The sequence below is a fragment of the Perissodus microlepis genome, chromosome 15 (assembly GCF_051167445.1).
Source record: "Perissodus microlepis isolate ML-2025 ecotype Zambia chromosome 15, ASM5116744v1, whole genome shotgun sequence".
Lineage (NCBI taxonomy): Eukaryota > Metazoa > Chordata > Actinopteri > Cichliformes > Cichlidae > Perissodus > Perissodus microlepis.
In genome coordinates this window covers 20,306,920-20,330,813 of record NC_140475.1, presented here as the reverse complement: position 1 = coordinate 20,330,813, position 23,894 = coordinate 20,306,920, and the positions used below count along the sequence as shown (strand labels likewise).

At 38.3% G+C, this 23,894-nt stretch overlaps 1 protein-coding gene across 1 annotated transcript in view; it reads left to right on the top strand.

Annotated features, from left to right (window-relative positions):
- igf2r (insulin-like growth factor 2 receptor) overlaps window positions 1-23,894 on the top strand; it is a 46,694-nt gene that overhangs the window by 10,745 nt on the left and 12,055 nt on the right. Inside the window, exons 4-35 of the mRNA XM_084953619.1 lie at window positions 1,917-2,015; window positions 2,486-2,618; window positions 3,869-3,980; window positions 4,358-4,466; window positions 4,642-4,801; window positions 6,610-6,799; window positions 7,120-7,223; window positions 7,640-7,804; window positions 9,393-9,536; window positions 9,726-9,881; window positions 9,976-10,113; window positions 11,745-11,895; window positions 12,480-12,648; window positions 12,758-12,873; window positions 13,016-13,169; window positions 14,243-14,419; window positions 14,512-14,607; window positions 14,774-14,875; window positions 16,025-16,187; window positions 16,418-16,594; window positions 16,837-16,983; window positions 18,481-18,659; window positions 19,153-19,240; window positions 19,368-19,577; window positions 19,673-19,803; window positions 20,213-20,316; window positions 20,786-20,919; window positions 21,038-21,234; window positions 21,444-21,570; window positions 21,826-21,957; window positions 22,938-23,097; window positions 23,521-23,629. Coding sequence (XP_084809745.1) covers window positions 1,917-2,015; window positions 2,486-2,618; window positions 3,869-3,980; window positions 4,358-4,466; window positions 4,642-4,801; window positions 6,610-6,799; window positions 7,120-7,223; window positions 7,640-7,804; window positions 9,393-9,536; window positions 9,726-9,881; window positions 9,976-10,113; window positions 11,745-11,895; window positions 12,480-12,648; window positions 12,758-12,873; window positions 13,016-13,169; window positions 14,243-14,419; window positions 14,512-14,607; window positions 14,774-14,875; window positions 16,025-16,187; window positions 16,418-16,594; window positions 16,837-16,983; window positions 18,481-18,659; window positions 19,153-19,240; window positions 19,368-19,577; window positions 19,673-19,803; window positions 20,213-20,316; window positions 20,786-20,919; window positions 21,038-21,234; window positions 21,444-21,570; window positions 21,826-21,957; window positions 22,938-23,097; window positions 23,521-23,629 — 4,533 coding nt within the window. The remainder of the gene's footprint in view (window positions 1-1,916; window positions 2,016-2,485; window positions 2,619-3,868; window positions 3,981-4,357; window positions 4,467-4,641; window positions 4,802-6,609; window positions 6,800-7,119; window positions 7,224-7,639; window positions 7,805-9,392; window positions 9,537-9,725; window positions 9,882-9,975; window positions 10,114-11,744; window positions 11,896-12,479; window positions 12,649-12,757; window positions 12,874-13,015; window positions 13,170-14,242; window positions 14,420-14,511; window positions 14,608-14,773; window positions 14,876-16,024; window positions 16,188-16,417; window positions 16,595-16,836; window positions 16,984-18,480; window positions 18,660-19,152; window positions 19,241-19,367; window positions 19,578-19,672; window positions 19,804-20,212; window positions 20,317-20,785; window positions 20,920-21,037; window positions 21,235-21,443; window positions 21,571-21,825; window positions 21,958-22,937; window positions 23,098-23,520; window positions 23,630-23,894) is intronic.

The following is a 23,894-nucleotide window of genomic DNA, read 5'->3' as shown; positions in this document are numbered from 1 at the left end:
GCAGATTTTGTCAGTTGACACAGAGAGAGGGAAAAATGTTTTGGAAGATTATCTGTATTTTACAAACAGTGCAGCTCACCTATTCAAACAGACTTTAGAAATATGTTAAGTTTATAACAGGAAGACAAGTACAATCAACAAATGAATTTGAGGTTAATTACCTTATTTATTCTAAAATTAAGATGCACAGAAGGTCAAGTTTATTGCGTGTTATTGCTGACACTTTCGATGTCTTTTGGATACAAAGTATTAAACATCCTGTTTTTCAACACAGGAAGTTAAATGGCGCTCTGTTGTTTCATCAGGTATTTGTGTCTGTGTGGAGAAATGTGCAAAAGACAAAAAACTAAAACACTAAGTTAATTTATTGAAAGTGAAACAAACATTTGGAAGTCGCTTTTGCTAAAACCAAACGTAACAACTCTAAGATGATGATTGTTGGATTCCTGTGGCTGCTTGTCAGTGAATCTGTGACTGGAAATGATGTAGAATAATGACAGATACCTCATAGTGTGATCCTGCTCGCTGCGTTGTGTGTATCTGTGGTTTTGATGGGGTGGGTGAGTGGTGGGTTGAAGTATCATTTCCTGTCGAGAAACAAAGAGGAGTTTTCTGTTTCAGAGTGTACGACGGGGAGAAATAAAAGTGGCTTCCACAATTTTTAGGGCAAATCACTAAATGCTGAAAAGAAGAAGTGATGACAGCAAAATGCAGATTATACTAGACGTTATCTTAACAGAACTGTGCCTTGTTTCAGACATGTTGCAAAAGAGTTTTAAAAAACCGAGCGCTTTAACATATGGCATTATCTTTAAACATGTTATTCCTATATTTACTTTGTTGTTGTAGTTTACCCCTCCTTTTTAAGTCAGGTCTAAATGGTAATGTTATAGATGTTATAGTTAAATCCTCAATATCTATTTTTATCAGTACATTTAGGAAAATAAATAAAGGTTATTGGGCTAGAAGTTAATCCTTGATGTGTTTATTATTAATCACTTTTGGAATTTTCTAGCAAACAAATTATGTTCCTGTTTCCCTTTACTGTCATATGCCCAATACAAATATATGTTTTTAAGTTTTTAATTTTACCTCTTTTATTACTACTTTTTTATTGTTATTTATTGCTGTCTGAACAGGTCTCTCCTGTAAATGAGAAGCTGAGTCTCAATGGGATTACCTGTTTAATAAAGGTTAAGGTTGCAATGTTCAGCATTGGCTTGAGGATCAGTGAAATGGAGTGACGTCTTGTGAAGCATTCAGAGATGTCCTTTCAGTCCACTAAAAAGGACTGTGCTAGAGTAGCACTGCACGATTCACACTTTCTTCGAACCAACCAAACAGTGCCTGTGTGGGGGTATCAGCTCACCTAAGGTGGCCCTATTAAGAATATCTGCTCTCATGTCACACAGCTATAGGCTGGCATTATTTGTACATGCACTGATCTTTTATGTCGTCATTTGAAATTTTAAGCATTTGTAATATTAGAATACACAATTATGACAGTAAAGTAAAAGGGATTAATGGGAGAAAATGTTGTTGTTTTTGACTCTGTAAAACAGCAGCTAAAATGTGGAGAATACCTGGAATTTAAAAAACAATGCTGCTGTCAAAGAGTTTTTGAGAAACTCTGAATGAAGCACTGAACCATCAGCAAATCCAGAAGCAGCAGCAGGCTGTGGTTGTGTTTGTTTGAGGCTCAACACTTACTTAGAAGTTCCTCCCCACAATATAACTACAACAAAGGTTAATACTCTGTATTTCTCTGTGATAATGGAAACAATGACACATTCAGCATCTTAAATGCTTAAATCTTTGATGTCATGGACGATGTGCCGTATACTTTAGCATGCATTCATCACCTGTGTCAACATGAAACTACCTTTCTTACTCATGTTCCTGTGTTTGTTCTGCAGGGGACTCCAGAGTTTGTGACCGTGTCTCAGTGCGTGCATTACTTTGAGTGGAAGACCTTCGCTGCCTGCAAGAAAGACAAATTCAAGCCACATAAAGAGGTGCGGTGGAGCATCTGATGGGGTTGCTGACTCATTCAACAGACTTTTACATTTAGAAGAAAGAAGGAATGACATCTTCACTGTGATTAAACACAATGAGCTGAAGAAGAAATGGAAAGCTGTATAACCATATTCCATCACTGCAAAGATGTTTACAGCGTTTATCTGTGCAGAAAATGGGTCACATGTTGTGACAGTGATCCTGTTAATGTGGAAACATTTGAAAAAATGTGTGAAATGAATTTGTTCAGGAAAATGTTAGAAGCAACAAAATAAACCAAAGAGTATGATATATCCATGATCACAGTTACTAAGTTGTGTATTATCAGATAGCTATAAACACACACAGTGCAAAGTTTGTGGTAACACAACAGTAAAACTGTTGAGGGGGGGCTTTTTTGTGAATGCAGCATAAAGTGGTGCACGAATACATCTGTATTGTAGAGTTAATCCAGCTCTTCTTTGCCCAGGTGCCCTGCTACGTGTTTGACTCTGATGGGAGGAAGCATGACCTCAGTCCTCTGATAAAACTGAAAGATGGCTATCTAGTGGACGACGGCGAAGACAGCATAGACTTCTACATCAACATCTGCCGCAGTCTCAGTGAGTACTTGAAGGAAAGGAAGTGATTGGATTCTGTAATAATGAGGGTTTTTTTGTTTTGAGGAACACTACATTGACAAAGTGTGCACAGAGCAGAAAGGGAGCCTGTTTAAAGGCCCTTCTTCTTTGTTTTCATGTGTTCCCTAAATCTAGGTCCATTCCTTGAAGGTCTATAGATGGTCATTACTATAATGTGGCACAATAAAATATTGCATAGCATCGCCACATTGTATGTTAAACAAAGCAATTACTGGAAAGCCATAGAAATAGAAGCAATAGTGGTGCTTTTGCAAGTTAAAATTTTCAATTTAAATGTAAAATAAAAAAAATCAAGGTGTTAAAATTAAATATATAATTACTTGTAGTTTTTCATGTTTCTGTCATTTCATTTACATGGATTCCAGATTCCACTATTTACATGGTTTTAGCTCTGTGTTTGGCTTTGAGGGCTTGAAAAGAAGGCAGCTGGACAAAACTTCTGGTGTTAATAAGATGTTTTTTCTCTCATTAAGAGCCCGGTTCAGTTCTAAGACGACTGATAGAGACTGCCGGGTATTTAACCACTAATGGGGGAGGGCTGTCCCCTTGATTGTCTTGAAGGTGGTTAACCCACTATAAGTTGTCAAATAAGCTAAGGTGTGCAAAGGCATAGGTGATTATCCTCACTGGGGCCAGAGTTCTATTGAAGAGATGATTCTAAGTCTCTCACTGATGAATTTAAAAACTGACATTGACAGAATTGACAGTGCTAAACAGGCCAATCACAATGCATCCTACTGAGTGGTTGCTTGGGTTCTGTTGTGTAAAAGTTGCAGCACTGCTCACTGCATTGCGTAGCACACACTGTGTTGCCAAATTTTCCATGACATAGTCACTGTTTTTACGTTTATGCTGTTTGGTGCGGAGCAGATGGTGTAAAATACTCTTTTGAGGCTTTTTTCTTTTTTCCCACTGAGATCAAGCTGTTTGCTTCAGTCAAAAAACAAAACACTAACACATTGGTGAGGGTGAACCAAAGAATTGTGTTCACCAAATGACACCAGTAGTGATGTGAAAAAATGTTGCTCGGAGGAACACCAAGCTCAGTGCTGTTTAACACCCGTTAAGCAGCTGTAAACAAAGGGGCAGGGACTTGTGACTGTTGTTTACATGCTGTCCTGCATATCGTCATCACACCGAATTAGTTTTCTAACAAGAAGAAATTTAAGAATCTTTTTTTAAATCTCATGTTCTCCTCAATCGTCTCTCAGACCTACCAGACAAAGGCTGTACAGAGGGCTCTGCAGCCTGCCTCGTCACCCGTGAGGGCTCATACAACATGGGTTTTCCTACCCAGCAGCTAGAGCTAATGACTGATGACAGGTACTTTCTTCATGTTTGTTAACTTTTACACTGAACAGGAAGTAATGACAGTGAAGTTTGCAGGTATGGCTCTCCTGAAGCTTGTTTTTGGAGCTGTCTTCTAAGTCTGGTGCTTCAGGTTTAGAGTTGAAACTTGAAGTTAAATTCTAATCTTGGCGCTAAGAGGCAGTATATGCAGGAATAAAAGATTATCAGAAGGTCAAGAATGTGCAGATGTGCTATAGTCATGTTTTTAAATATATGTATGTGTTGACATAACCTTTGGTAAGTTTGAACACAGGTTAAGTCAGCACCGACTGGTTATATGAAAAAATAAACATGAAAAGAAGACCTTTTCTTAGTAGTTTTTCATACTTCTTGCACTTTTTCCTCTCTAGCTTGAGTTTACAGTATTCTTTAAGTGACGACTCGAATCCTCCAGCAATCTGTGGATCAAGCAAACCAGCAGTCAACATCACCTTCAGATGCCCATCAAGCAGGCATTTGGTAGGTTACGCTACAGTCTTCATGATGAATTGTTTGTTTCACTGCTTAAAATGTATTCATACTCATTGTTATTATTGTTGTTGTTTTTTTGGGAGGGGTGTTTTGTTTTTGTTTTTTTGCACAGCTAGCAGAATGAACCTTAACCCCTAACTTTACTTAATTTTCACATTCACAGGGCAGCACTCCTACGATGATAGCTAAGCCAAACTGCCATTACGAGGTGGAGTGGGTCACTGAATACGCTTGTCACAGAGACTATCTGGAGAGCCATACCTGCAAACTGACCAGCGAACAGCATGACATCTCCATAGACCTAACTCCTCTCACTTTAGCCTGTAAGTTTTTGTTCCTCTAAAACATCTTAAACAGCTTAAACAACCTTTTATAAGTTATTCCTTATAGTTGTATGAAGAATGAAATGTCAATGGGGGAACCATTAAAATCCAATGAAAATAAAAATAAAGTGGTAGTAAACCACACTCAGCTGATGTCACGTTAACATGACGAGTTATTAGCTTTACAAATGCTGCCATGTGACAAATACATCCTTGTTCCTCAAACTGGTTTCTACAATTAGAAAAAATAAGGTTGTAACTATCAAAGGACTGCTAGTAAAAACAAAACTGTCAGTTGCCTTAAGGCAGCTGTTGTTTATATAAATAAAACTGAATTAAATTGAAGACGTGTAGTGTAAAAGCAAAATAAAGCTCAAACATTGTATCTATTTTTTTGGCAGTTACACAAAACTTGTTTTACATATTTAACTGTCTCATGTTGCTGCTTTTTTTAGGCCCATTTAGAGGAAGTGACTTTATGACTAAATGGTGTATGAACTTCCTGGTTTTGTTAGAAATGTGAAAGGTTTTTCCACTCACTGCCACAGTCCATTTGAAGTCTGTGTGCCAGTCTGCAGTTTGGGACAAAAGGATAGTTTCAAGTGAAAAACTTAAGGAAAAATATGTTTTTCTCATGTTTGTTTTCGGATCTCTGCCTGCTTCATTTTTTGGTGTGACTGTATAAACATTTTTCTTGTTCTTTAAATTGACAAACTGCTTATTTCAAATCGCTGATGGCCATCAGTGATTTTCTTTTTTCCCCTCCCTTTTTTTATGGATAAGATAAAAAGACATCACATTTTCTGTTGTACACTGCTCAAAAAATTAAAGGAAGCCTATTAAATGTCTGGAATATTGACCTACTCAAATAAGTAGCAGAGGGTGTTGCTAATCATATTTGGTGTCATGAAATTAAGAATAGGTGTGCTGGGGGGCAACACAGTGACAACCCCCAAAACAGGAATGGTTCTATAGGTGGAGCCCACTGACATTTTTCTCCCCTCATCTTTTCTGACTGTTTTTTCACTAGTTCCGCCTCCTCAATGATGGCACATCAATATGTACCATTGCCAAAAGGTTTATTGTGTTTCCCAGCACAGTTTCAAGAGCATAATAGAGATTCCAGGATATAGACAGTTACTCCAGGAGAGCTGGACAAAGCCATAGAAAGTCCTTAACCGATCAGCAGGATGAGTATCTGTTCCTTTGTGCAAGGGCAGAACAGGATGAGCTCTACTAGAGCCTTACAAAATGACCTCCAGCAGGTCACTGGAGTGAGATCTGATGAGTTTTGAATGCATTCTTTTCTTTTTTGAGCGCTGTGCTGAGATGCAGCCAGTATGCTTGCTTCATTTTTAGCTTAATAGAAAAAGTGAAAGAACCTTTAGAGGCTTTGATATTCTTCAACATTTTCAGGGTCCAGGAAATTGAAACATAGGATTTATTTGACAGTTATTTAAAAACAAAACAAAACAAAACACATATACCAGGTGTTCGCAAATTCTTACATTATGTCCTGTTTTGATCTTCCACATATTAAGCAACAGTTTGTACAGTTTAATAAGAGTTTTAGAAGAGCTGCCTCCAGCCAGCTAAGCTAACTATCACCTAGCTATATGTATTATATATGTATAAACAAACATTATACACATACATATATGTGTAGTTATCATGTTGTCAGAATTTTGATATTGAAAAGTAGTTATTGGTTCTGTTGATATTCCTAATAGGTAATGTCCATACATGCAGTAAGATAAAAATCAGTAACATGTTGACTGAAACTTTCAAATGCTTTCTTGTGTTTGTAGCTTCGGATCATCCATACTATACACAGTCTGGGCCCAGTGGCACACCTGACAGCTACGTCTACTACCTGAACATATGTGGTAGGGTTCCCACTCAGGAATGTGGTGACGGGCCGTTCATATCGTCCTGCCAGGTGAAGACTAGCGAAGGAAGGAAGATTGTGGCTGGAAAATATCAGAGCCAGACATTACGGTAATTTCTGTGTGTTTGTGAAGTGTGTATAGGAGTATGGGTGTGGAATAGTCCACTAGCCGTGATTACTATTCGTCAGAGAATCACGAAATACAAAAGGATCAAAGATGGTTTTATTATTAAAGTTGTAAATGTTTTTTTTTTTCTTTCTAACTATCTGAAAATAAGTTTTCTAATTTGATTTAATAAACTTGCTTGTTGAGATGTGTAAATTGTCAAAATGATATCCTGACATTGATCCATGAGCATGGAGCTGTAGAGCAAATCTTCCCTTTCCAACCCCCTTACTTCCCCTTTCCATTGTTTTTCCTCCTTTTCAGTTATTCAGATGGAGATCTGACTCTGATCTATCCAAATGGCCTTAAATGCTCCTCTGGCTTTGAGAGAATGACCATCATCAACTTTCAGTGCAACAAGACTGCTTGTGAGTCAACTTGTTTCTCTGCTTTCTCACAGATGCTGAAATTCTTGGCACCACCTGGCAGTAGAATAAAAAACGGAGCGGACATATCTGTATTATAAAAGAGTTACACGGTGTTCTGCCTTGTAAAACAAAGCAAATTGCACAGACAAGGCAAATAGGAGGTCAAACTCCAAAAAGGGAAATCGAAATAATATTTAGTTTTTATGAGTGTCGTTGGAGTTGATCTCTAAGACAACTCTAATAAAATTCACATTCATAAAATAAATGCACAATTACCATTTAAATAAATAAGAAATGATTGTAAGGCTCACCTTGTATAATTTGCACATTGTTCCTTTAATGTATAAATATGGAGTTTCAGGTGAAGTTCAGTCTTTATTAAGTACTTTTATATTATTTGCCTTTAATTCTTGCAGCCCACGGCGGGCGAGGGAATCCAGAGTTTGCTGGGGAAACCGACTGCACTTATTATTTTAACTGGGATACGGCGTTTGCCTGCGTCAAAGAGAAGGAGGATCTGTTATGTCGGGTCACAGATGGCAACAAGCGTTATGACCTTTCACCCCTCACAAGATACCCAGGTGAGTTTTAACTAGGGCTGCTCAATTAATCGAATTTTAATCTCGATTACGATCTGAGCTTTAACGATCATTAAAAATGACTGAGCCGATTATTAGCCCCTCCCTCGTGCTTTACTCTCGCGCTGCTCCGTGTGGCAAATCGAGCGCACCTCTCTGCATTTCGAACACGTGTCACAACAATTAAGAGCAGCGGTCCCCAACCTTTTTTGCGCCACGGACTGGTTTATGCCCGACAATATTTTCATGGTCCGGCCTTTAAGGTGTCGCGGATAAATACAACAAAATAAAACTAGTACCGGTACCGAAAAAAAGAAGATTTATTCATAACACACGTGAAAAGACCAAGGAAAACCGAGTAAACGATAACAAAATAACGCTGAAAACCGATAAAAACCCTGAAAACTATACATTTCACACCTGAGCCTCAACTCTCGCGGCCCGGTACCAAACGACTCACGGACCGGTACCGGTCAGAGTCCCGGGGGTTGGGGACCACTGATTAAGAGGACCCGAGGGAAGCTCGGAAAGCTAAGCAGAAGTTATTTGGAGAGGAGAGTGACTGCTGTTGGTTGAAAAGAGAGGTAAAAAAAACTTCAGTGGTGTGGAAACATTATGGGTTCGCGGAGTCAGACGTGGATCAAATAGACATAGTGTGTAAACTTTGCTACAGTGTCGTAGCTGCACCACAGAGCAACACTGCAAAGTTCACTAAACATAGATGTTTACATTTTTCATTTATTTTTTATATTGCAAACATTTGCACTGTTATCAGTATTTGCACACTATTTTACATTATTTTTTTGACAATCTTTAAAGTCATTATTCAATACATTGTTATTAAATAAATATCGTCAAATAATCGAGATCTCAATTTCAGTGAAAATAATCGTGATTATCATTTTTGCCATAATCGAGCAGCCCTAGTTTTAACAGATCAGTTAAATTTCTCTTCGAGTACTGGTTTTGCTTTTCCACCAAAAGCCTAGTTTTTGGCAGGCCCATGGTGCCTTTTTAAATTCTTAATTTAGTGTTTAGCGGTGACTTGAACACAATTTCTTCCCTGGTGCAACTTTTGGTGACTGTTAGGTTACATATGAGTGACACGGGGTGGTGATGATGATGATGAAATAACATAATATATCTTGGAAAATTAAAAGTATTGGGATTTATTATAATTTTTCATGTCGTTGTTGTGCAGTGATGTTGGTATTAAGTTTGGTTCAGATTGGCCGACCTGTTAAGGAGGAAATGGGGTACATAGGTATATGCATGTATTTATGTAGCTAACTACAAATACCATATGCTTAAGTTTATTTACTCAGCATGAAGAATTTCTGTATTTCACTTTGATCTAGCGTGTTTTGTCTCTTTAGGTTTACACACAATAAGTTACTATGTGGTTCTAATTAAAATTATATTACTCTATGTTTTCCCTGTTGCTTTTATTATAATTACTGTTAATTCACTTGGTTGTGCCCATAGCTTCTCATCGTAGCACCTGTTCAGTACCATGCTTTCAGATGTGACTGAAAAATTAGGGGAAAAAAAACAACTTTTTTGTATGTTTATTTTTTCTTTCTTGCTTCAGAGTCAGAGGGCAGTGAGAACTGGGAGGTGGTGGATGATAAATCGTCAAAGTCAGACTCGCGTTACTACCTGAATGTTTGCCACAAAGTCATCCCTACAGGAAGGGCAGCTGGTTGTCCAGTGGATGCCGCCATGTGTGCCGTGGGTAAGAATGTCCACAAGGAGGGCGTTCTTAAAGATTAATCTGGTTGAATCTGAGTACTTTAATAGATTTGTTGACAAGTTATAGTATTTTGGTCCTCATGCATACTTCCCCCCCAATAAGTATGAGACAAACCGTATTTTTCTTGCAGTGAATATAACCATTGTGCTTTATGTATTGTCTCTTATTCAGATAAGAATAACAGAACTATCAGCCTGGGAAGCTTCCTCTCTTCACCCCAGAAAACCAAAACTGGAAACGACATCAGGCTGATGTATACTGATGGAAGTTTTTGCACCCAAAACAAGACAAGGATCAAAACTATCCTGACTCTCAAGTGCAAACCAGGTATTTTTTTTTTTAAAACCCTCTTCTCTGTTTTCTTAGTTATGTTTCTGCTACTTTTGACTCTTTTGCGTTTCTTTTTCCTGTACTCCTGCAGGAGATCTCGATAGTGCTCCTGTCCTTCTTGGCGTCTCATCTGATAAGTGTGTTTATGAGTTGGAGTGGTACACAGCCGCCGCCTGCGTCCTCTCGAAGACGCAGGGGGACAACTGCAAGGTGGAGAACCCTCAAGCAGGTATGACACGCTCACACAACTATAAAATATGTGTGGGCTTTTCCTCATTAGTTTTTAATTTGAGCAAGAAAAAGGATGGAAGAAAACAAGGTAGCAACAGGGTTAATAGAGGCTTTTAGGAAGGAGAAAATGGTATTTCTCAGCCACAAATCCATAAATAAGTTTCTGTGTAAGTTTTTCCTTGAAAGATAAAAGGGGGTAATCATGATCCTTCACGTCTCACTTGGAAATCTGATCGTATATCTTTCTGAGCTCTTAAAATTAATTTCCACTGGCTTTGAATCACTACGGTCATGATGTAGTTTGTTTTGACTGTGAACTGCTAGAAAATGGTACAATTTAACCCAGCACTTATAATGAATTTAAAAAATCATAACAAACAGACACACATTATAAATCCAATCCATTATTATTATTATTATTATTATTATTATTATTATTATTATTATTATTATTTGTAAAAGTGCAAAAATCAGACCCATAAATCGGTTGACTGTCAACATCTCTGTAGAGTTACACATTATAATAAACACTAACTGACTGCAGACTAAGTTGTAATTTTCTTCACTGATTCACACAGTAAAGCTCTGTAAAGATTTGCAAAGCAACTCTGGGCTAGTCTGCTTTACCTCAGTAGACAGTGAATGCATTGATCACATTTGTTTCACCCAGTTGTCCTTTCCAAGCAGGAGAATGTAGTGTTGTATTTGAAATACACTGCTGTTTGTAAAAGTCGGGGTAAACCTCTGTCAGTCGATAAGATGACTAGATGCTGACGTTAATGTCTCGCTCTGAATTCAGTTAAGTTTAAATTTAACAGCAGTAAACTGAGATTAACTGACTACTGATTTTAGCTCTAATTAACACTGTTGCCTTCAGTGGGGCGCACCTACTCTATATTTGTCTGCCAGCGTCAACATTCTCCACACAATCTGACAGTCTGTGTCAAATACAGCTGATTGTGCCTTGCTGTCAAATATACTTTACATGTGGAAGAAATGAAGGACAAATAAATAGGCAAAAAAAAATCACAATTCAAAGTTTTAAGTATTTCTTGATTTACAAATTTTTATTTTAAATCTGTTTTTTTTTTTTTTCATCATCTTCCAGACAATTCAGTTTAGAGCTCATTGCATATCTTGTAGTTTTTATGCAGTTTAAATGAACTGTTAGAAAATAAAATAAAGAAAACACCTGTTGTCTTCTGATATATATAAATACAAAAAGGGGATAGAAAAGTGGATCTTGCTCCATTTAATATGTGATCGTTTTAAAAATTGATACTTCCAAATCCAAAATGAATTATGTTTTCTTAGCAATTAATTCCAGCTGTGTGTGCATCTGTCTGTGCATGTGTGTGCGCACGCCAGGAATGACAAAATAATAATCTTGAAAAAGTTAATTAATAAAAAGTCATCTGAACACACCATGGTTTCACTACTCTTGCTCGATACTGCCACCTAGTGGAGAATGTAACACCTGTATCATGATAGGCTACACGTGTGCCCTCTCACATGTTACTTTCATGATGGCAAACCAGGAAGAAAAAAAAAAAACTGTGGTTGCCTTTTTCTTGTCTCTTTACTTTAAATCCTCTTGTTAACCTCTAACTAACCTCTGCTTCTCCACAGGCTTCTCTTTCGACTTGTCGCCCCTCTCCAAGCCTCATGGTGGTTTTTACAACCTGACTAAAGGCATCTATCAGTATTACATCAACGTCTGTGGTCCAGTCAGTGTTTCGTCGTGTCCTGAGAAGGCCGGCGCATGCCAGGTGCAAAAGAAGTAAGACTACAGGCTACAAACATGCAAGAAGAATCGCACTTCTTTATTCTATTCTCCCCCACTTTCTCAACTTTCACTCCACTTTTAAGCACTTTTAAAAACAACTGTGCTTAAAAAATGAACTGACTTGAATTTTCTCACAAATCTGAGAAATCAATGTAAATTATCCCTGAAGTATTCGTAGTGTGCTTTTGCTGTGTTACCTTAGTTTGCTAATTTTAATACCAGTTGGATCAAGAATTCAATAATAATCTGCCTCCATCTGATTGCACTGCAAATTCCTGCTGTATTGAAGGTGTAGTGGAAAGAAGAGGGATAAATGAGCGTCACGCATTGTGCAACAATGTATTTAGTTTAGGATCTATATTTTTTTTTGGAAGCCTAAGTTAAGCATTCCTTCTATCAATCTGCATTTTGTACATTATACTGGTCATTTTACGTCCCAACACACAACATTGTGTGTTACACAATACACACTCATTATTAAATTAAAGATCCTGAAACTGAGTGATTTAAATACACTCAGCAATAAAGAAACATGAATAAATTACATCATATTTTTTTCTCCTGCCTTTCCTATTTAGTTTTTGGAGTCTTGGGGAACAGAACTCCCGTCTGTCGTACTACGATGGGCTGATTCAGCTGAACTACAGTAACGGCACCCCATACAACAACGAAGAGCACACTCCCAGATCTACGCTCATCTCTTTCCTCTGTGACCCACAAATTGGACCAGGAAACCCAGAATTCCAGGTAAAATCCTCCCTACCTCTTTGTCAGATTGTTTAAACAGTGTTTGACGTATTTTGTGTCTCCTGTATGATTTGTATATAAACATCTGTTTGTTAAAATCTTCGTTCAGGTAGAAGACGAGTACACGTACAACTTCCGCTGGTATACCTCCTACGCGTGCCCTGAAAGACCTCATGAGTGTTTGGTGACCGATCCAGACACACTGGAACAGTATGACTTATCCAGGTAATGCTTTTAAAAAGCATTGTGCAGCAGCTGCTTTACCAGTGTCTAAATCCAAGGCCATGAAAATAAGTACATCCAGTCCAGCACTGAATTGTTTCCAATCTGCTGTCCTCCTCGTCAAGCTTTTCTTCTTCAATTTCAGCCTGTCACACACCACCTCCAACTGGCAGGTGATGGACTTATCCGACAGCAATAATCTGAAGAAGTATTACATCAACGTATGTCGCCCCATCAGCCCTGTACATGGCTGCGACCGCGATGCATCCATCTGCGAGATGAAATATGTAACCAAACAGGTCTGTAACATTAAACACCTCCACTAAATCAGAGAGATGCGACATTACTGAGGAAGAACACACAGCTCATGTCAGTCTTCTGGTGAATATTTAACATTGTACCAAACTTTCCCTGGTGGAGACCAGACGGTGAACTGCAGTAACACAAGAAAGCATAGCTTGAGTATCATCCTCAAAACACCTTGTCAAAATCAGAATCTGGACACCAGTGAGTCCAGCCATACACCCCTTTGCCAACTCTGATTGGGTAGTCGAGGCCTGGATGGGATGCGTTTTTCAAAGATCTTGAGGCAAATTTGACTTTGAATCTTTTCTCATTGCATTGAAATCTTGTATATATAGCCTGACCAGAAGGACTGTGAAACTGACTTGAAAGAGGGCCTTGTTGCAAATCCACTTCAGGGTTTATGATTGATTGTGTTAATTTTTCTTGCTGGTTTTAGAGAATTGTGACTATACCACTATGGGCCAGATTTACTAATGTATTGCTCATGAAAAAAGAACTATCTGTATTTGTATCTGTACTTTACCACTGGTTAAAGGAATTCAACCAAGAAGCAGTTTGCAGAGTGGACTGATCTGAACTTTAAATTTGTCTGGCTTTGTCTCTAACTACCATCCCTACATGTGTAATTGACAGTTACAGTCAACTCTGACAACAGCGCTGGCAACAACAAATTCCTCTTTTTCCATCATATAATTTATATTACAGTTGACAGAAACGATAATACTTATTTTGCTACACTATTTTTAATATGTTAATATTTATTGATTAGTCTAGTGTGCCTTTAGAGATGGAAAGATCTGGACATGAATATAGGCGTACCAAACATTTAATAGCCCAGAAGAAAGTGACACAAAATATGATTTGCTATATTTTTGTAAACAAAGTCATTCAGCAAATGATTTTTCTGTGTTGTTGCTGCTCTTTTTTTGTTTTTTAATATTGCTTCCACCCATTTTATAATAACATGCTCAGGGTGAACATTTGAATAAGAATTTCAAAGTAACTGCAGAGTGTAAGTGGTGTCTGATACTGAATTATTTACCTGTTCCCTCCTGCCTCTCCTCAGGGCTCTGTAGAGGAGGTGGTGTCAGTCAGTAACATGGGCATTTCAAAGCGAGGGCCGATCATCGAAGCACGGGACCGCCTTATGCTGGAGTTCACAGATGGCTCTGCCTGTGATTCGGACGGTCAGAAACTCTCGTATACAACGCGCATTCACCTGGTCTGCTCCAGAGGGACTCTCGTGAGTAAATGCAGTTTTGAGAAGAGAATGGCTTGCTGGTTGTCTACAGTGGTGGTTTGAGTGTAACAATGTTTGCGCTCCACACTATTCAGGTTAAGGGACCGCGATTCCTGATGTACCAGAACTGCACTGCCACCTTTATGTGGGAGACCAATGCAGCCTGTGCCATCAGAACCATCACAAACAATGTAAGTGTACTTGCATGGATCTTAATTCTTAATTTGACTTAATTGTAATTGATACACTGTGGTAAACTTAACAAAATACTTGAAATGGTTGTAATCTGCGTGGGGTTTTGGGGGTTTTTTGGGGTTTCTTTGTTTGTTTGTTTTTTTTTTTTTTTTGGCGTATCAGACATGTGCTGTGGTGGACCCCAACACTGGCTTTGAGTACAACCTAACGCCTTTGGCTTCCAAGACCGGATACAATACAAGTGGGAATGGCAAGAAATTCCTGGTAAGACACTTCAACAATATTCTGCCAGCATACATAATTTCTGCAAATTATAGCTCTCAAGTGTTGCATGGAAGTGTCGCAGTGCTATGGAAAACATTGCATTTTTGCATTTCAAGTGATATTTTTCAAATGGTTGTATTAAATTCTAATCAAATAAAGCATTGTGAGGAGGGAATTTAATTGCCAGCCGTGTAGGGTGACGAATGCTTTATGACAGTTGCCTTAAGTAGTAAGTGGAAAATTAATTTGTAATTCAAATTCACATTAGAGCTATATAGCGCATTGATTGTAGTTCATGAAACTTCAGAATAAGATGAAAAATGTTGATTGTCCTCGTTTAGTTTATTTAAAAAAATGTGAAAGTATGAAACAATGTTTTTCTTTCAAATGCTACTAAAAAGGGTAATGAATTATATTAACGGATAAACCTTATGAATGCAGACTGATGAAACAACAATTTCAGCTTTAAAATGATTGCACATCATTTAACTTGACATCAAACTGTTAGCATAGCATTGTAGTAATGGTCGGAAATCTCATTGTGCTTGTTTTGTTTTCTGAGACCATCCAAAGATCACGCAAGTGCAGCTGACATTTATTAGAAAGGGATTTGGGTGTAACTAGCACTTTTTTCTTCTTTTAATTTTTTAACCTCTGCAGAAGTTTCTTCCTGTTGAAAGGGACGTTTTCTTTCCCTCTGTCGCCAAAGTGCTTGCTCATTAGAGGTTGTCTAACTGTTGGGGTTTTTTCTGTATTATTGCAGGGGCTTTACAATATAAAATGATTTGGTGCTATATAAATAAAATTGAATTTAACATTTTAAATAAAAATGTAACCTATTAATCAAATATAAAACAAACAAACAAAAAAAACATTAAAACTATAAAACTTAAATACCAACATTTATAAGCTTTGGCAGGCAAGTGACTAAAATGATCCAAAATATTGTCTTTTTACTGCTGATTTACCTGTTGTTGTTTTTGTTTTGTATTCTTTTTAGTTTTTGAATTGGATGTGTGATGCTGGACTACATCATTCGACTGTGTATTCACAGACTTTGTCGTTAAGACGTTTACTTATTATATGGTATGAAATATCGCATAAAGGAAACTGCACACAAACTCAAAGTGGTATCCCACCTACCTGCAGGTAAACATCTGCTCAGATGTAGCTGAATGTGGTCAGGGAATGGCCGGCTGTGAGCTGGAGAACGAGCACCCCATCAGCCCTGTGGGGGTGGAGAAGACCCTCCAGTATTCAACTGACGGCATCCTCCAACTAACATACAGGGGACCTGTTGACGTTCCAACAGGTAGCAAAAGCACAATAGAAAATGTACAAAATAAAGCAGTTCACGCTGGATCTTGAAATGTGTCACACAGTGAGATCTGATGATGGACATGGCCAAGTGTCCGTTCATTTTGTATTTTGATCAAACAACACGATGGTTATAAACAAAAATACTGATGCTATTTTTACGTTACAGTGGTGCACTTTTTGTGACTTTCCTCCATTTATTTATTTTTTTTGCTTTTTCATCAGCAACTCGGGACACCTTCCGGATTAATTTTGTGTGTGATCCAAAGTCTTACCCTGGATCCTTAAAACTGGTGCGAGAGGACATGAGTACTTCACCTAAGCATGTGGTCCATGACGTCCTCTTTGAGTTCTCCACCGCTTTGGCCTGCATGCCTGCTCCAGTTGACTGCAGGATCACAGGTTTGGACACACACACACACACACACACACACACACACACACACACACACACACACACACACACACACACACACACACACACACACAAATTAATTATCATGGCTTCTTTTTTTCAGGTGTCACTATTTTTTTTTTTTTTTTTTTTTTTTTTAGAATTTGTTAGATTAAAAAAAAAAGTTTACTAACTTGAACATGTCTTCATTTATTAATGAATAAATCTGATTTCTTTTTTTCACTTCTAGATTTACATGGTAATGAGTATGACTTGAGTCACCTGATCCGGGATGAAGATGACTACCCGTGGAATCCCATAAACACAGATTCAGGCACATCAAGGAGGTTTTATATCAACGTCTGCAAACCCCTCCCACGTGTAGATGAGTGTCCAGGTGAGAAATTAATAGGTTTAGATAGACATAAGAGGATTTGACGTTGACGAGGATTTGACACAACTAGGGCTGCAACTATTCATTGATTATTTTGAATAATTTGTTTATAAAAAATTCTCGATACGAAGTCTTTGCTTCGATGCTTTGTTTGAGGCACGGCTCCGTAGCTCGCCATTGTCACCATGGAAATGCTAATGTGAGCGTTTCACCCACATTTGCGACTAAAGCAGACGTGCAATGCAAACATGTTTAGAGCAGCTAGTGAATAAAAATTCTGACAACATTAAGCCCACACAGGGCGCAGTTTTAAACAGAAACACCAACAACAGCAGCGGAGACTATGACGTTGGCACAGTTTAATGTGAAGCCAGAGTCTGTTTACACACTGCAAAGAGACTCAGCCAGTGCTGAGAAGATGAGTGCAGGTAGAGTTAAAGAACATGTGTTTCTAGCGCCCAAAAAAGCAGCTGTTCTGGTGACCACCATTTAAACTTTTACTTTTACCAAAGCCCCTGATCAGCAAACTCCAATGTGAAGAAGACAAGCAAACTTTGTATCTGCTCCTTCCACAGCCATTTGTTTTAAACAGCGAAAAATCAGCAGTAAGCCTCCAGAAGTTGTATTAAAATATGCAGATGAACTGTTAACCTAGTCTGATACCACATTTAAATTGTACAGGTTGCTGGTTAACTGATTTGCCTTCATTTACAATTTATTGTTATAAAATACACCCAGTTAAGTCTGACATATGTTTTTTGATAGTCTTACTTCATTTACTTGGTGTAAATAAGCAGAGCAGAGAATAAGAAGAGTCTTCCATTGGAGATCGGTGATTAATATTGCTTTGAGTGGAACGGGTTAATGAACCCTAACTGATGCAGTGAGTAGCTTCTCTCTTTGTAAACAACCACGTTGCCAGTCTGTGGGCATAGAAGAGATTTTACTCCGTTTCACAAGGGTCAAATTATTGGCCTGCATCAAGCAAAGAAAATAACTAAGAATATGAAACTACAGAAACTGGTTTAGAAACTGTGCAATGCATTTATGAAAATCTGTAACCAAAGTGGGGAAATGGAATCTCTGAGGAACTGATGCGGTCCAATTTAAAAAAAACCAAATAATTAATAGAAATCAACATTTGAAATCACAGCTATGTTTAACATTCAGAGAGCACTTCTACTTACAAAGTCAATGACCAAGTTTTTCCACAAATGAAAAAACTTTATGCAGCTGTCTGACTCTTCCATCATCAATACAAGTTCTTAACATTTAATTCAGTTCTGGATGTAAATAAATGTTGTGATGTTTATAAAAATGATCTCACAGCAAATGCATGTTGTCATCAAAGCTAAATAAAAATATGAATGACGTTTTTTGTTTATTGTTTTGTTTTTTGGAAAGGCATTTTCCTAAATGCTAGACTGTAAGGATGGCACGGGATATTACTGGAAAAATGCAGGCAAATAGTTAGAGTATAACATTTTGTATTGTCTGCAGTGGGCTTTTTGGGATCCTGCGTTGTCATTGGTGGCAAAGGATACAACCTGGGATACATCCAGTCCAGCCCACAGGCAGCAGAAGATGGCTCCATCAGCGTGGTGTACCAGAATGGAGACAAATGCGGGTCTTCGTCCCAGTACTCAACTCGCATCATCTTTCAGTGTGATGAAAACCCGGTCAGTGTTTTTAGACTCTTGAACTAACCCAGTCATAATGTTCACAAGATGACTATTTGATATTATTATAATATAAATGTTTTAGTTGTGTGGATCAGATTTGGTAGGAAAAATGTGATGTTTATTTTCTAGTTTCTAACTGCAATAGAGGCTAAGTGAGAAAACTTGTACTGTTTATTTTAGTGCTTTCTTCAGTAGCACTGTTAGACTTTAACTCACTAACTGAAAGCTACATTTTATGGTTACTTTGTTACCAAAAATACATAAAATAAGTTCCCCTTGAGGTATTTGCAAATGGATTTCATTTGTTTGAGATGTGTACCGAATTAATCTCTGAATACCTTTTGTAGCTTTTTCTGGTCTTGTCTGTTTTAGGCAAATCACAAATAAAAATTCATTTTTGTCTTTTAAATGTTGCATGTTCAACTCGACCTGTAGCAATTTCTTTTAATCTAAATTTTGATTATTTGTGTCCATTTGTATTTACTTCAAGGGCTCTCCCATGTTTGACCGTATAGATGGTTGTGAATATGTCTTCATCTGGCGGACATCCGAGGCCTGCCCTGTCAGGAAGTCACAAGGTAAAAACGTCTGTGACAGTGGACAGAAAATGTTCCTTAAGGTTAAACATAGAGACAAAATCTGTACATTTTAGCATTTGATCCACCATGGAAATGGACAATAAATTGTCCGAACTTTCCCTCATAGGTGCTGACTGTCGAGTTCGTGACCCTAAGAGTGGCTATGAATTTGATCTGAGCTCTCTGAAAGGTAGAGATTACTCCCTAAATGCTGCCAAGTACACTTACTATCTTTCAATCTGCGGCGGACTCCAAACAGATGTTTGCACCCACAAAAAGACAGAAGGTGAAACTGTCTCCTCCTGCCAAGTTGCCGGAGGAAAACATAAGATCGCAGGTATGAAAAGACAGAGTTTCTTATACAGTGTAATGTTTAATCTATGTCATTTTTACAGTACTCGTGTTTTTGAATTTTCGCTCGTGTGAACACAGGAATGGCAAACCAGGTGCTAACTTATGTTGGAGACCAGATCATCCTGAACTACACCAGCGGAGAGATCTGCCATAAAGTTTATGAGAGGTCTACCAATATCTACTTCACCTGCAACCCTGACAGGAATCCTGTAAGTTTAACACACACAGAAAATCTGCTCCTCCTATGTAGCTTTGAAGGGGTTGTTAACAGACAGCAACAGATCAGATACCTGTAAGACTGACTGGTGACTGAGTGACAGTTTTGCACTTGGAGATTTGTGGTTGAAAGAATCATCCTGTGGTTTGTCTCCACATAAATGGCCACTGTGTTTCAGGGCCTGCCTTCTGCACACATCACTGTTAGTTGCAGAATTGATCTCTGAATAGATAAAAAATATAAACAAGATGTATACAAAAAAAAAAAAATTAACATCTCTCTGATTCAGGTTTTTTTTTTTTTTTTTTTTAACACACATAATGTTGGGCCGTTATTTTTCATGACACACAGCTCTTCTAAGCTCTTAAGCAATGGTGTCTAATGCTACTTCACTTTTTCAGGGAGAACCGGAGTATATTAGGGAGACTCCAGACTGCACCTATTTGTTCAGCTGGCCCACTGCACTGGCCTGTGTCCCAGTCAAGACCACCAGCTGCTCTTACAAGTAAATCGTCCTCGTGTCATTATTGTCTTCCAATTTTATGTTCTAAAAGATAAGGCACTATGTGTGTGCACGTGTGTGCACGTGTGTGCACGCGTGCGTGTGTGTGTGTGTTTGGGGGTGCGTGTTTGTGACCTCCTGCTCACCAAAAGGATCATAAAAGCAGGAATTTTACTAAGCAACAAGCAGAACCCTCACATAGATCCCTACAATAAAACACTTCAGCCTCCCCCAGCAACAAACTGGCTGGAGAGGTGGTCAGAGACAAAGGAACGTCTTTGATCCTACAGTTTGAACTAAGACTTACAAATTTAAGTAACACCATGACAACATTTAACAATTTGACTCCAACACACGGACTTCGTTTTTTCTTATAGTGTATGTAGTTTGTATAACTTAGTAGAATTTAATTATCATTTACAGAAAGGACCACAGTTCAGAATTTTCTCCTTTTTTCCTTTTCTCTTGTCAGTGATGATCAGGGTCACTCGTACGACCTCTCACCTCTGGCTATGGACTCTGGGAACTGGGAGGCGGAACTTCCCACTGGGGACACAAATAAACAGTATTACATTAACGTCTGTAGGTCGCTGGTGAAGCAGAAAGGTTGGTGTAAAGGATACAGTAATGTCATTACATCTAGCTCTGGTTTAGAGTTTAAATATAATTCTGGCCCAAATTTCTATGTCTTGAAATCCACTGAAAATCCTTCTCCTTGCTACAGACCCATGGAAGTGTCCCTCCACTGCAGCGTCATGCCTGAAGGTTGGAGATAAATATTTGAGTCTGGGTCAGATCCATTCTGGTCCTACGTGGGACGGAAATGTCCTAATGCTGCAGTACACCAGCGGCCAGGCTTGTCCAGATGGAAGCCGCAACAGGACCAGTATCATCCGCTTCCAGTGTGACAAAAACAAAGTGGTAAGAACTGGACTCAAAAGATGGTCAGCTAAAATGTTTGATGGCAGTCAGGCTGTAAAACATGCAGTAAACAGTTTGTTGAGCATCAAAAGGCTTTCTAAACCACACATGTGTGGGAATGTAGGATCCATGTAGAAGAGGCTCACTGCAGGGTCCAAATTTGAGTTATTTTAAAATATTAAAAACATGTATTTATATGCCCCACATAGACCTCTCGGCCTACTCTGATCTCTGACATTGAAGACTGTGTGTACACCTTCATGTGGAAAACAGCTGCTGCCTGCCCTCTAAATAGTGTCCAGCATGACAACTGCAGAGTCACCAACCCTGCTACAGGTCAGAAACACACACTTTCTCCTCATATCATCTTTGTTTATTTTGATATACCTGCTGGAGTAATAAAAGGAGAATGTTATGGTAATATGGTAATATGCATTTAAATTTAAGTTCTCAAAAAGCATCTGCTTTCCCTTTTTATTCCTCTTTATGTCTGCTGATCTCTGGTATTCTCTTAAGAGTGTGTAAAGATGTGCACAAGTTAAATCTCTATCTCTAAATAGCCGCAGTGCTAAACCATGACATCTTCCATAGGTCATTTATTTGACCTGAACCCCTTGAAGAAGGATGAGGGTTACACTGTGCACCATCATAAGGACCAGAAGATGGTGTTCCGCATGAACATCTGTGGATCTGTGGCCAACACTGGTTGCAGCCCTGACACTGGTACGTCACTGCAATTGGCGAGTTGTTAATTTAGCCGCACCACATTTCTGGATTATATTAGCCAATTTCTGATTACAAAAAATGAAAGATCTACCAAGGTGAGAAGTATACTTGGATTATTTTAATTCTATGAATTGTGAAAAATCAGCAGTGGTGGTAGCTTTTGGTATGCTGCTTCACATATTTCTCTGGTCTAGGGCATCTCTCAGTTGAATATTATACAATTTGGCGCAGATAAATTTGACTCTGTTGTGCAATCATGTCGATGGAAGTCTAGCAGATCATTTCTCTTCAGTCACTGAGACGATCAGAGGTCTCTGTTATGTCATCATTGAATCAGAGTGTATACAGGAGTCACTTTCAGGCAATCAGTTCTGCTTTTAACCAGTCAGTTACTTTATAAAGAAAACAAAGCACCTCTGTAGTTAGGAGAGATTGCTTCCTTCAACTTTCATCTGGTTACTGTTTAGTCTTGCTTAGATATTCAGAAAGTTTATGAAACACCAAAAACGTCATAACTGTTTGTCTGCAACACAAGCAACGAATGAAACCCAAACAGACACTTGAATTTCCAGGTTCTCTCAAATTATTGACCGCTCGCTTACCAGAGAGTTAAAAAATGGTCTGGATTTGTAACTCTGATGATGGCTATGCTAAGAAATGTTTAATCAGCATCAGATACACAGTGGGGGAGAATAATATGTGGCAATACAAGTGCAGTAAGGTCATGGTTCGAATGCTCAACAATGGGATATATTTGCAGTCCTGAAAAAAAATACTATTAAAAAGTAATAATAAAAATGAATCCCAGAGTTTGAGATGAATTTGATCACTCACTTGCTAAGAAATGTAAATATTTCCAAAAAAAACTTTCAGCGTTCAGCAGATTTCCAGCTGGTAGAACAGATCTATGGAATATTTATATGTTTGTGTTTTACATTTAAAGCTTTCTGAATGATCTCCATGAATATGTGTTATAGCTGTGTGCATTAAGGAAGGCAGTGATGTGGTCAGTGGTGGTAAGGTGAGCAATAAGCTCTCATACAAGGACCATGTTCTGGAGCTCACCTATGAAGAAGGAAGTCCATGCCCTGCAAACCGTAGCCTCACCCACAGCACCGTCATCAGCTTCATCTGCAGGTACATTTTCCTCCATTTGCATCTTAATTTTCATCTATAACTACATCAAGCATAGAGCATTCTCAGGAATCACATTTTCTCAAACCTGCGTTGTTCAGGGAATCGCAAACTGAGATTTAAAGTGCCCCTTAAGAGAAAATTCATACCTGTATACATCGTGATACTGTGTGTCATTTGTTTCCTCCAATTTTCCTAAATGTAAAACTAACTTGAATTAATCCTTTATTTCAGAATCTGGTAGTGATGGAAAAACTAGAGTGTGAGAGCTTTATTGATGAAGTAGTGCTTCATCTTTTAAATAAGAGTAAACTCACTACAAGTATTTACAGATTTGTTAAACGCCTTTTTAATGCAACCTTGGTGATTTTTATATATTTATTAAGAATAAACGAGCCTTGCTTTGAATGTTTTGTGTTTGTGCAGGCCAGCTAGCATGAGCTCAGCCCCCTCAGAGCCAGTGCTGATTGGCTCAAACACTGAAACGTGCACGCACTTCTTCGCTTTCCACACACCGTTGGTTTGTGAGCAGCCTGTAAGTATGTTTGTGGGAGAGAAGACTCACCAGTCCATCACAGGTGGAAAAGGAATGTACTTTTGTAATAAGATTTATAAATAAATAAAGTTAGTGTTTTCTCTTGTAGTAAATTAAGTAGAAAAGTGCTGTATAAAAACTACTCCAGCTCCCATGAGTACTCAAAGCGCTTGTCTCATTCACCCATTCATACAAGCACCTTTTCTATACTTAAGTGCTGTCTAGCTAACAATTAGCACACCAATGGATGCAACAGAGTGAACCT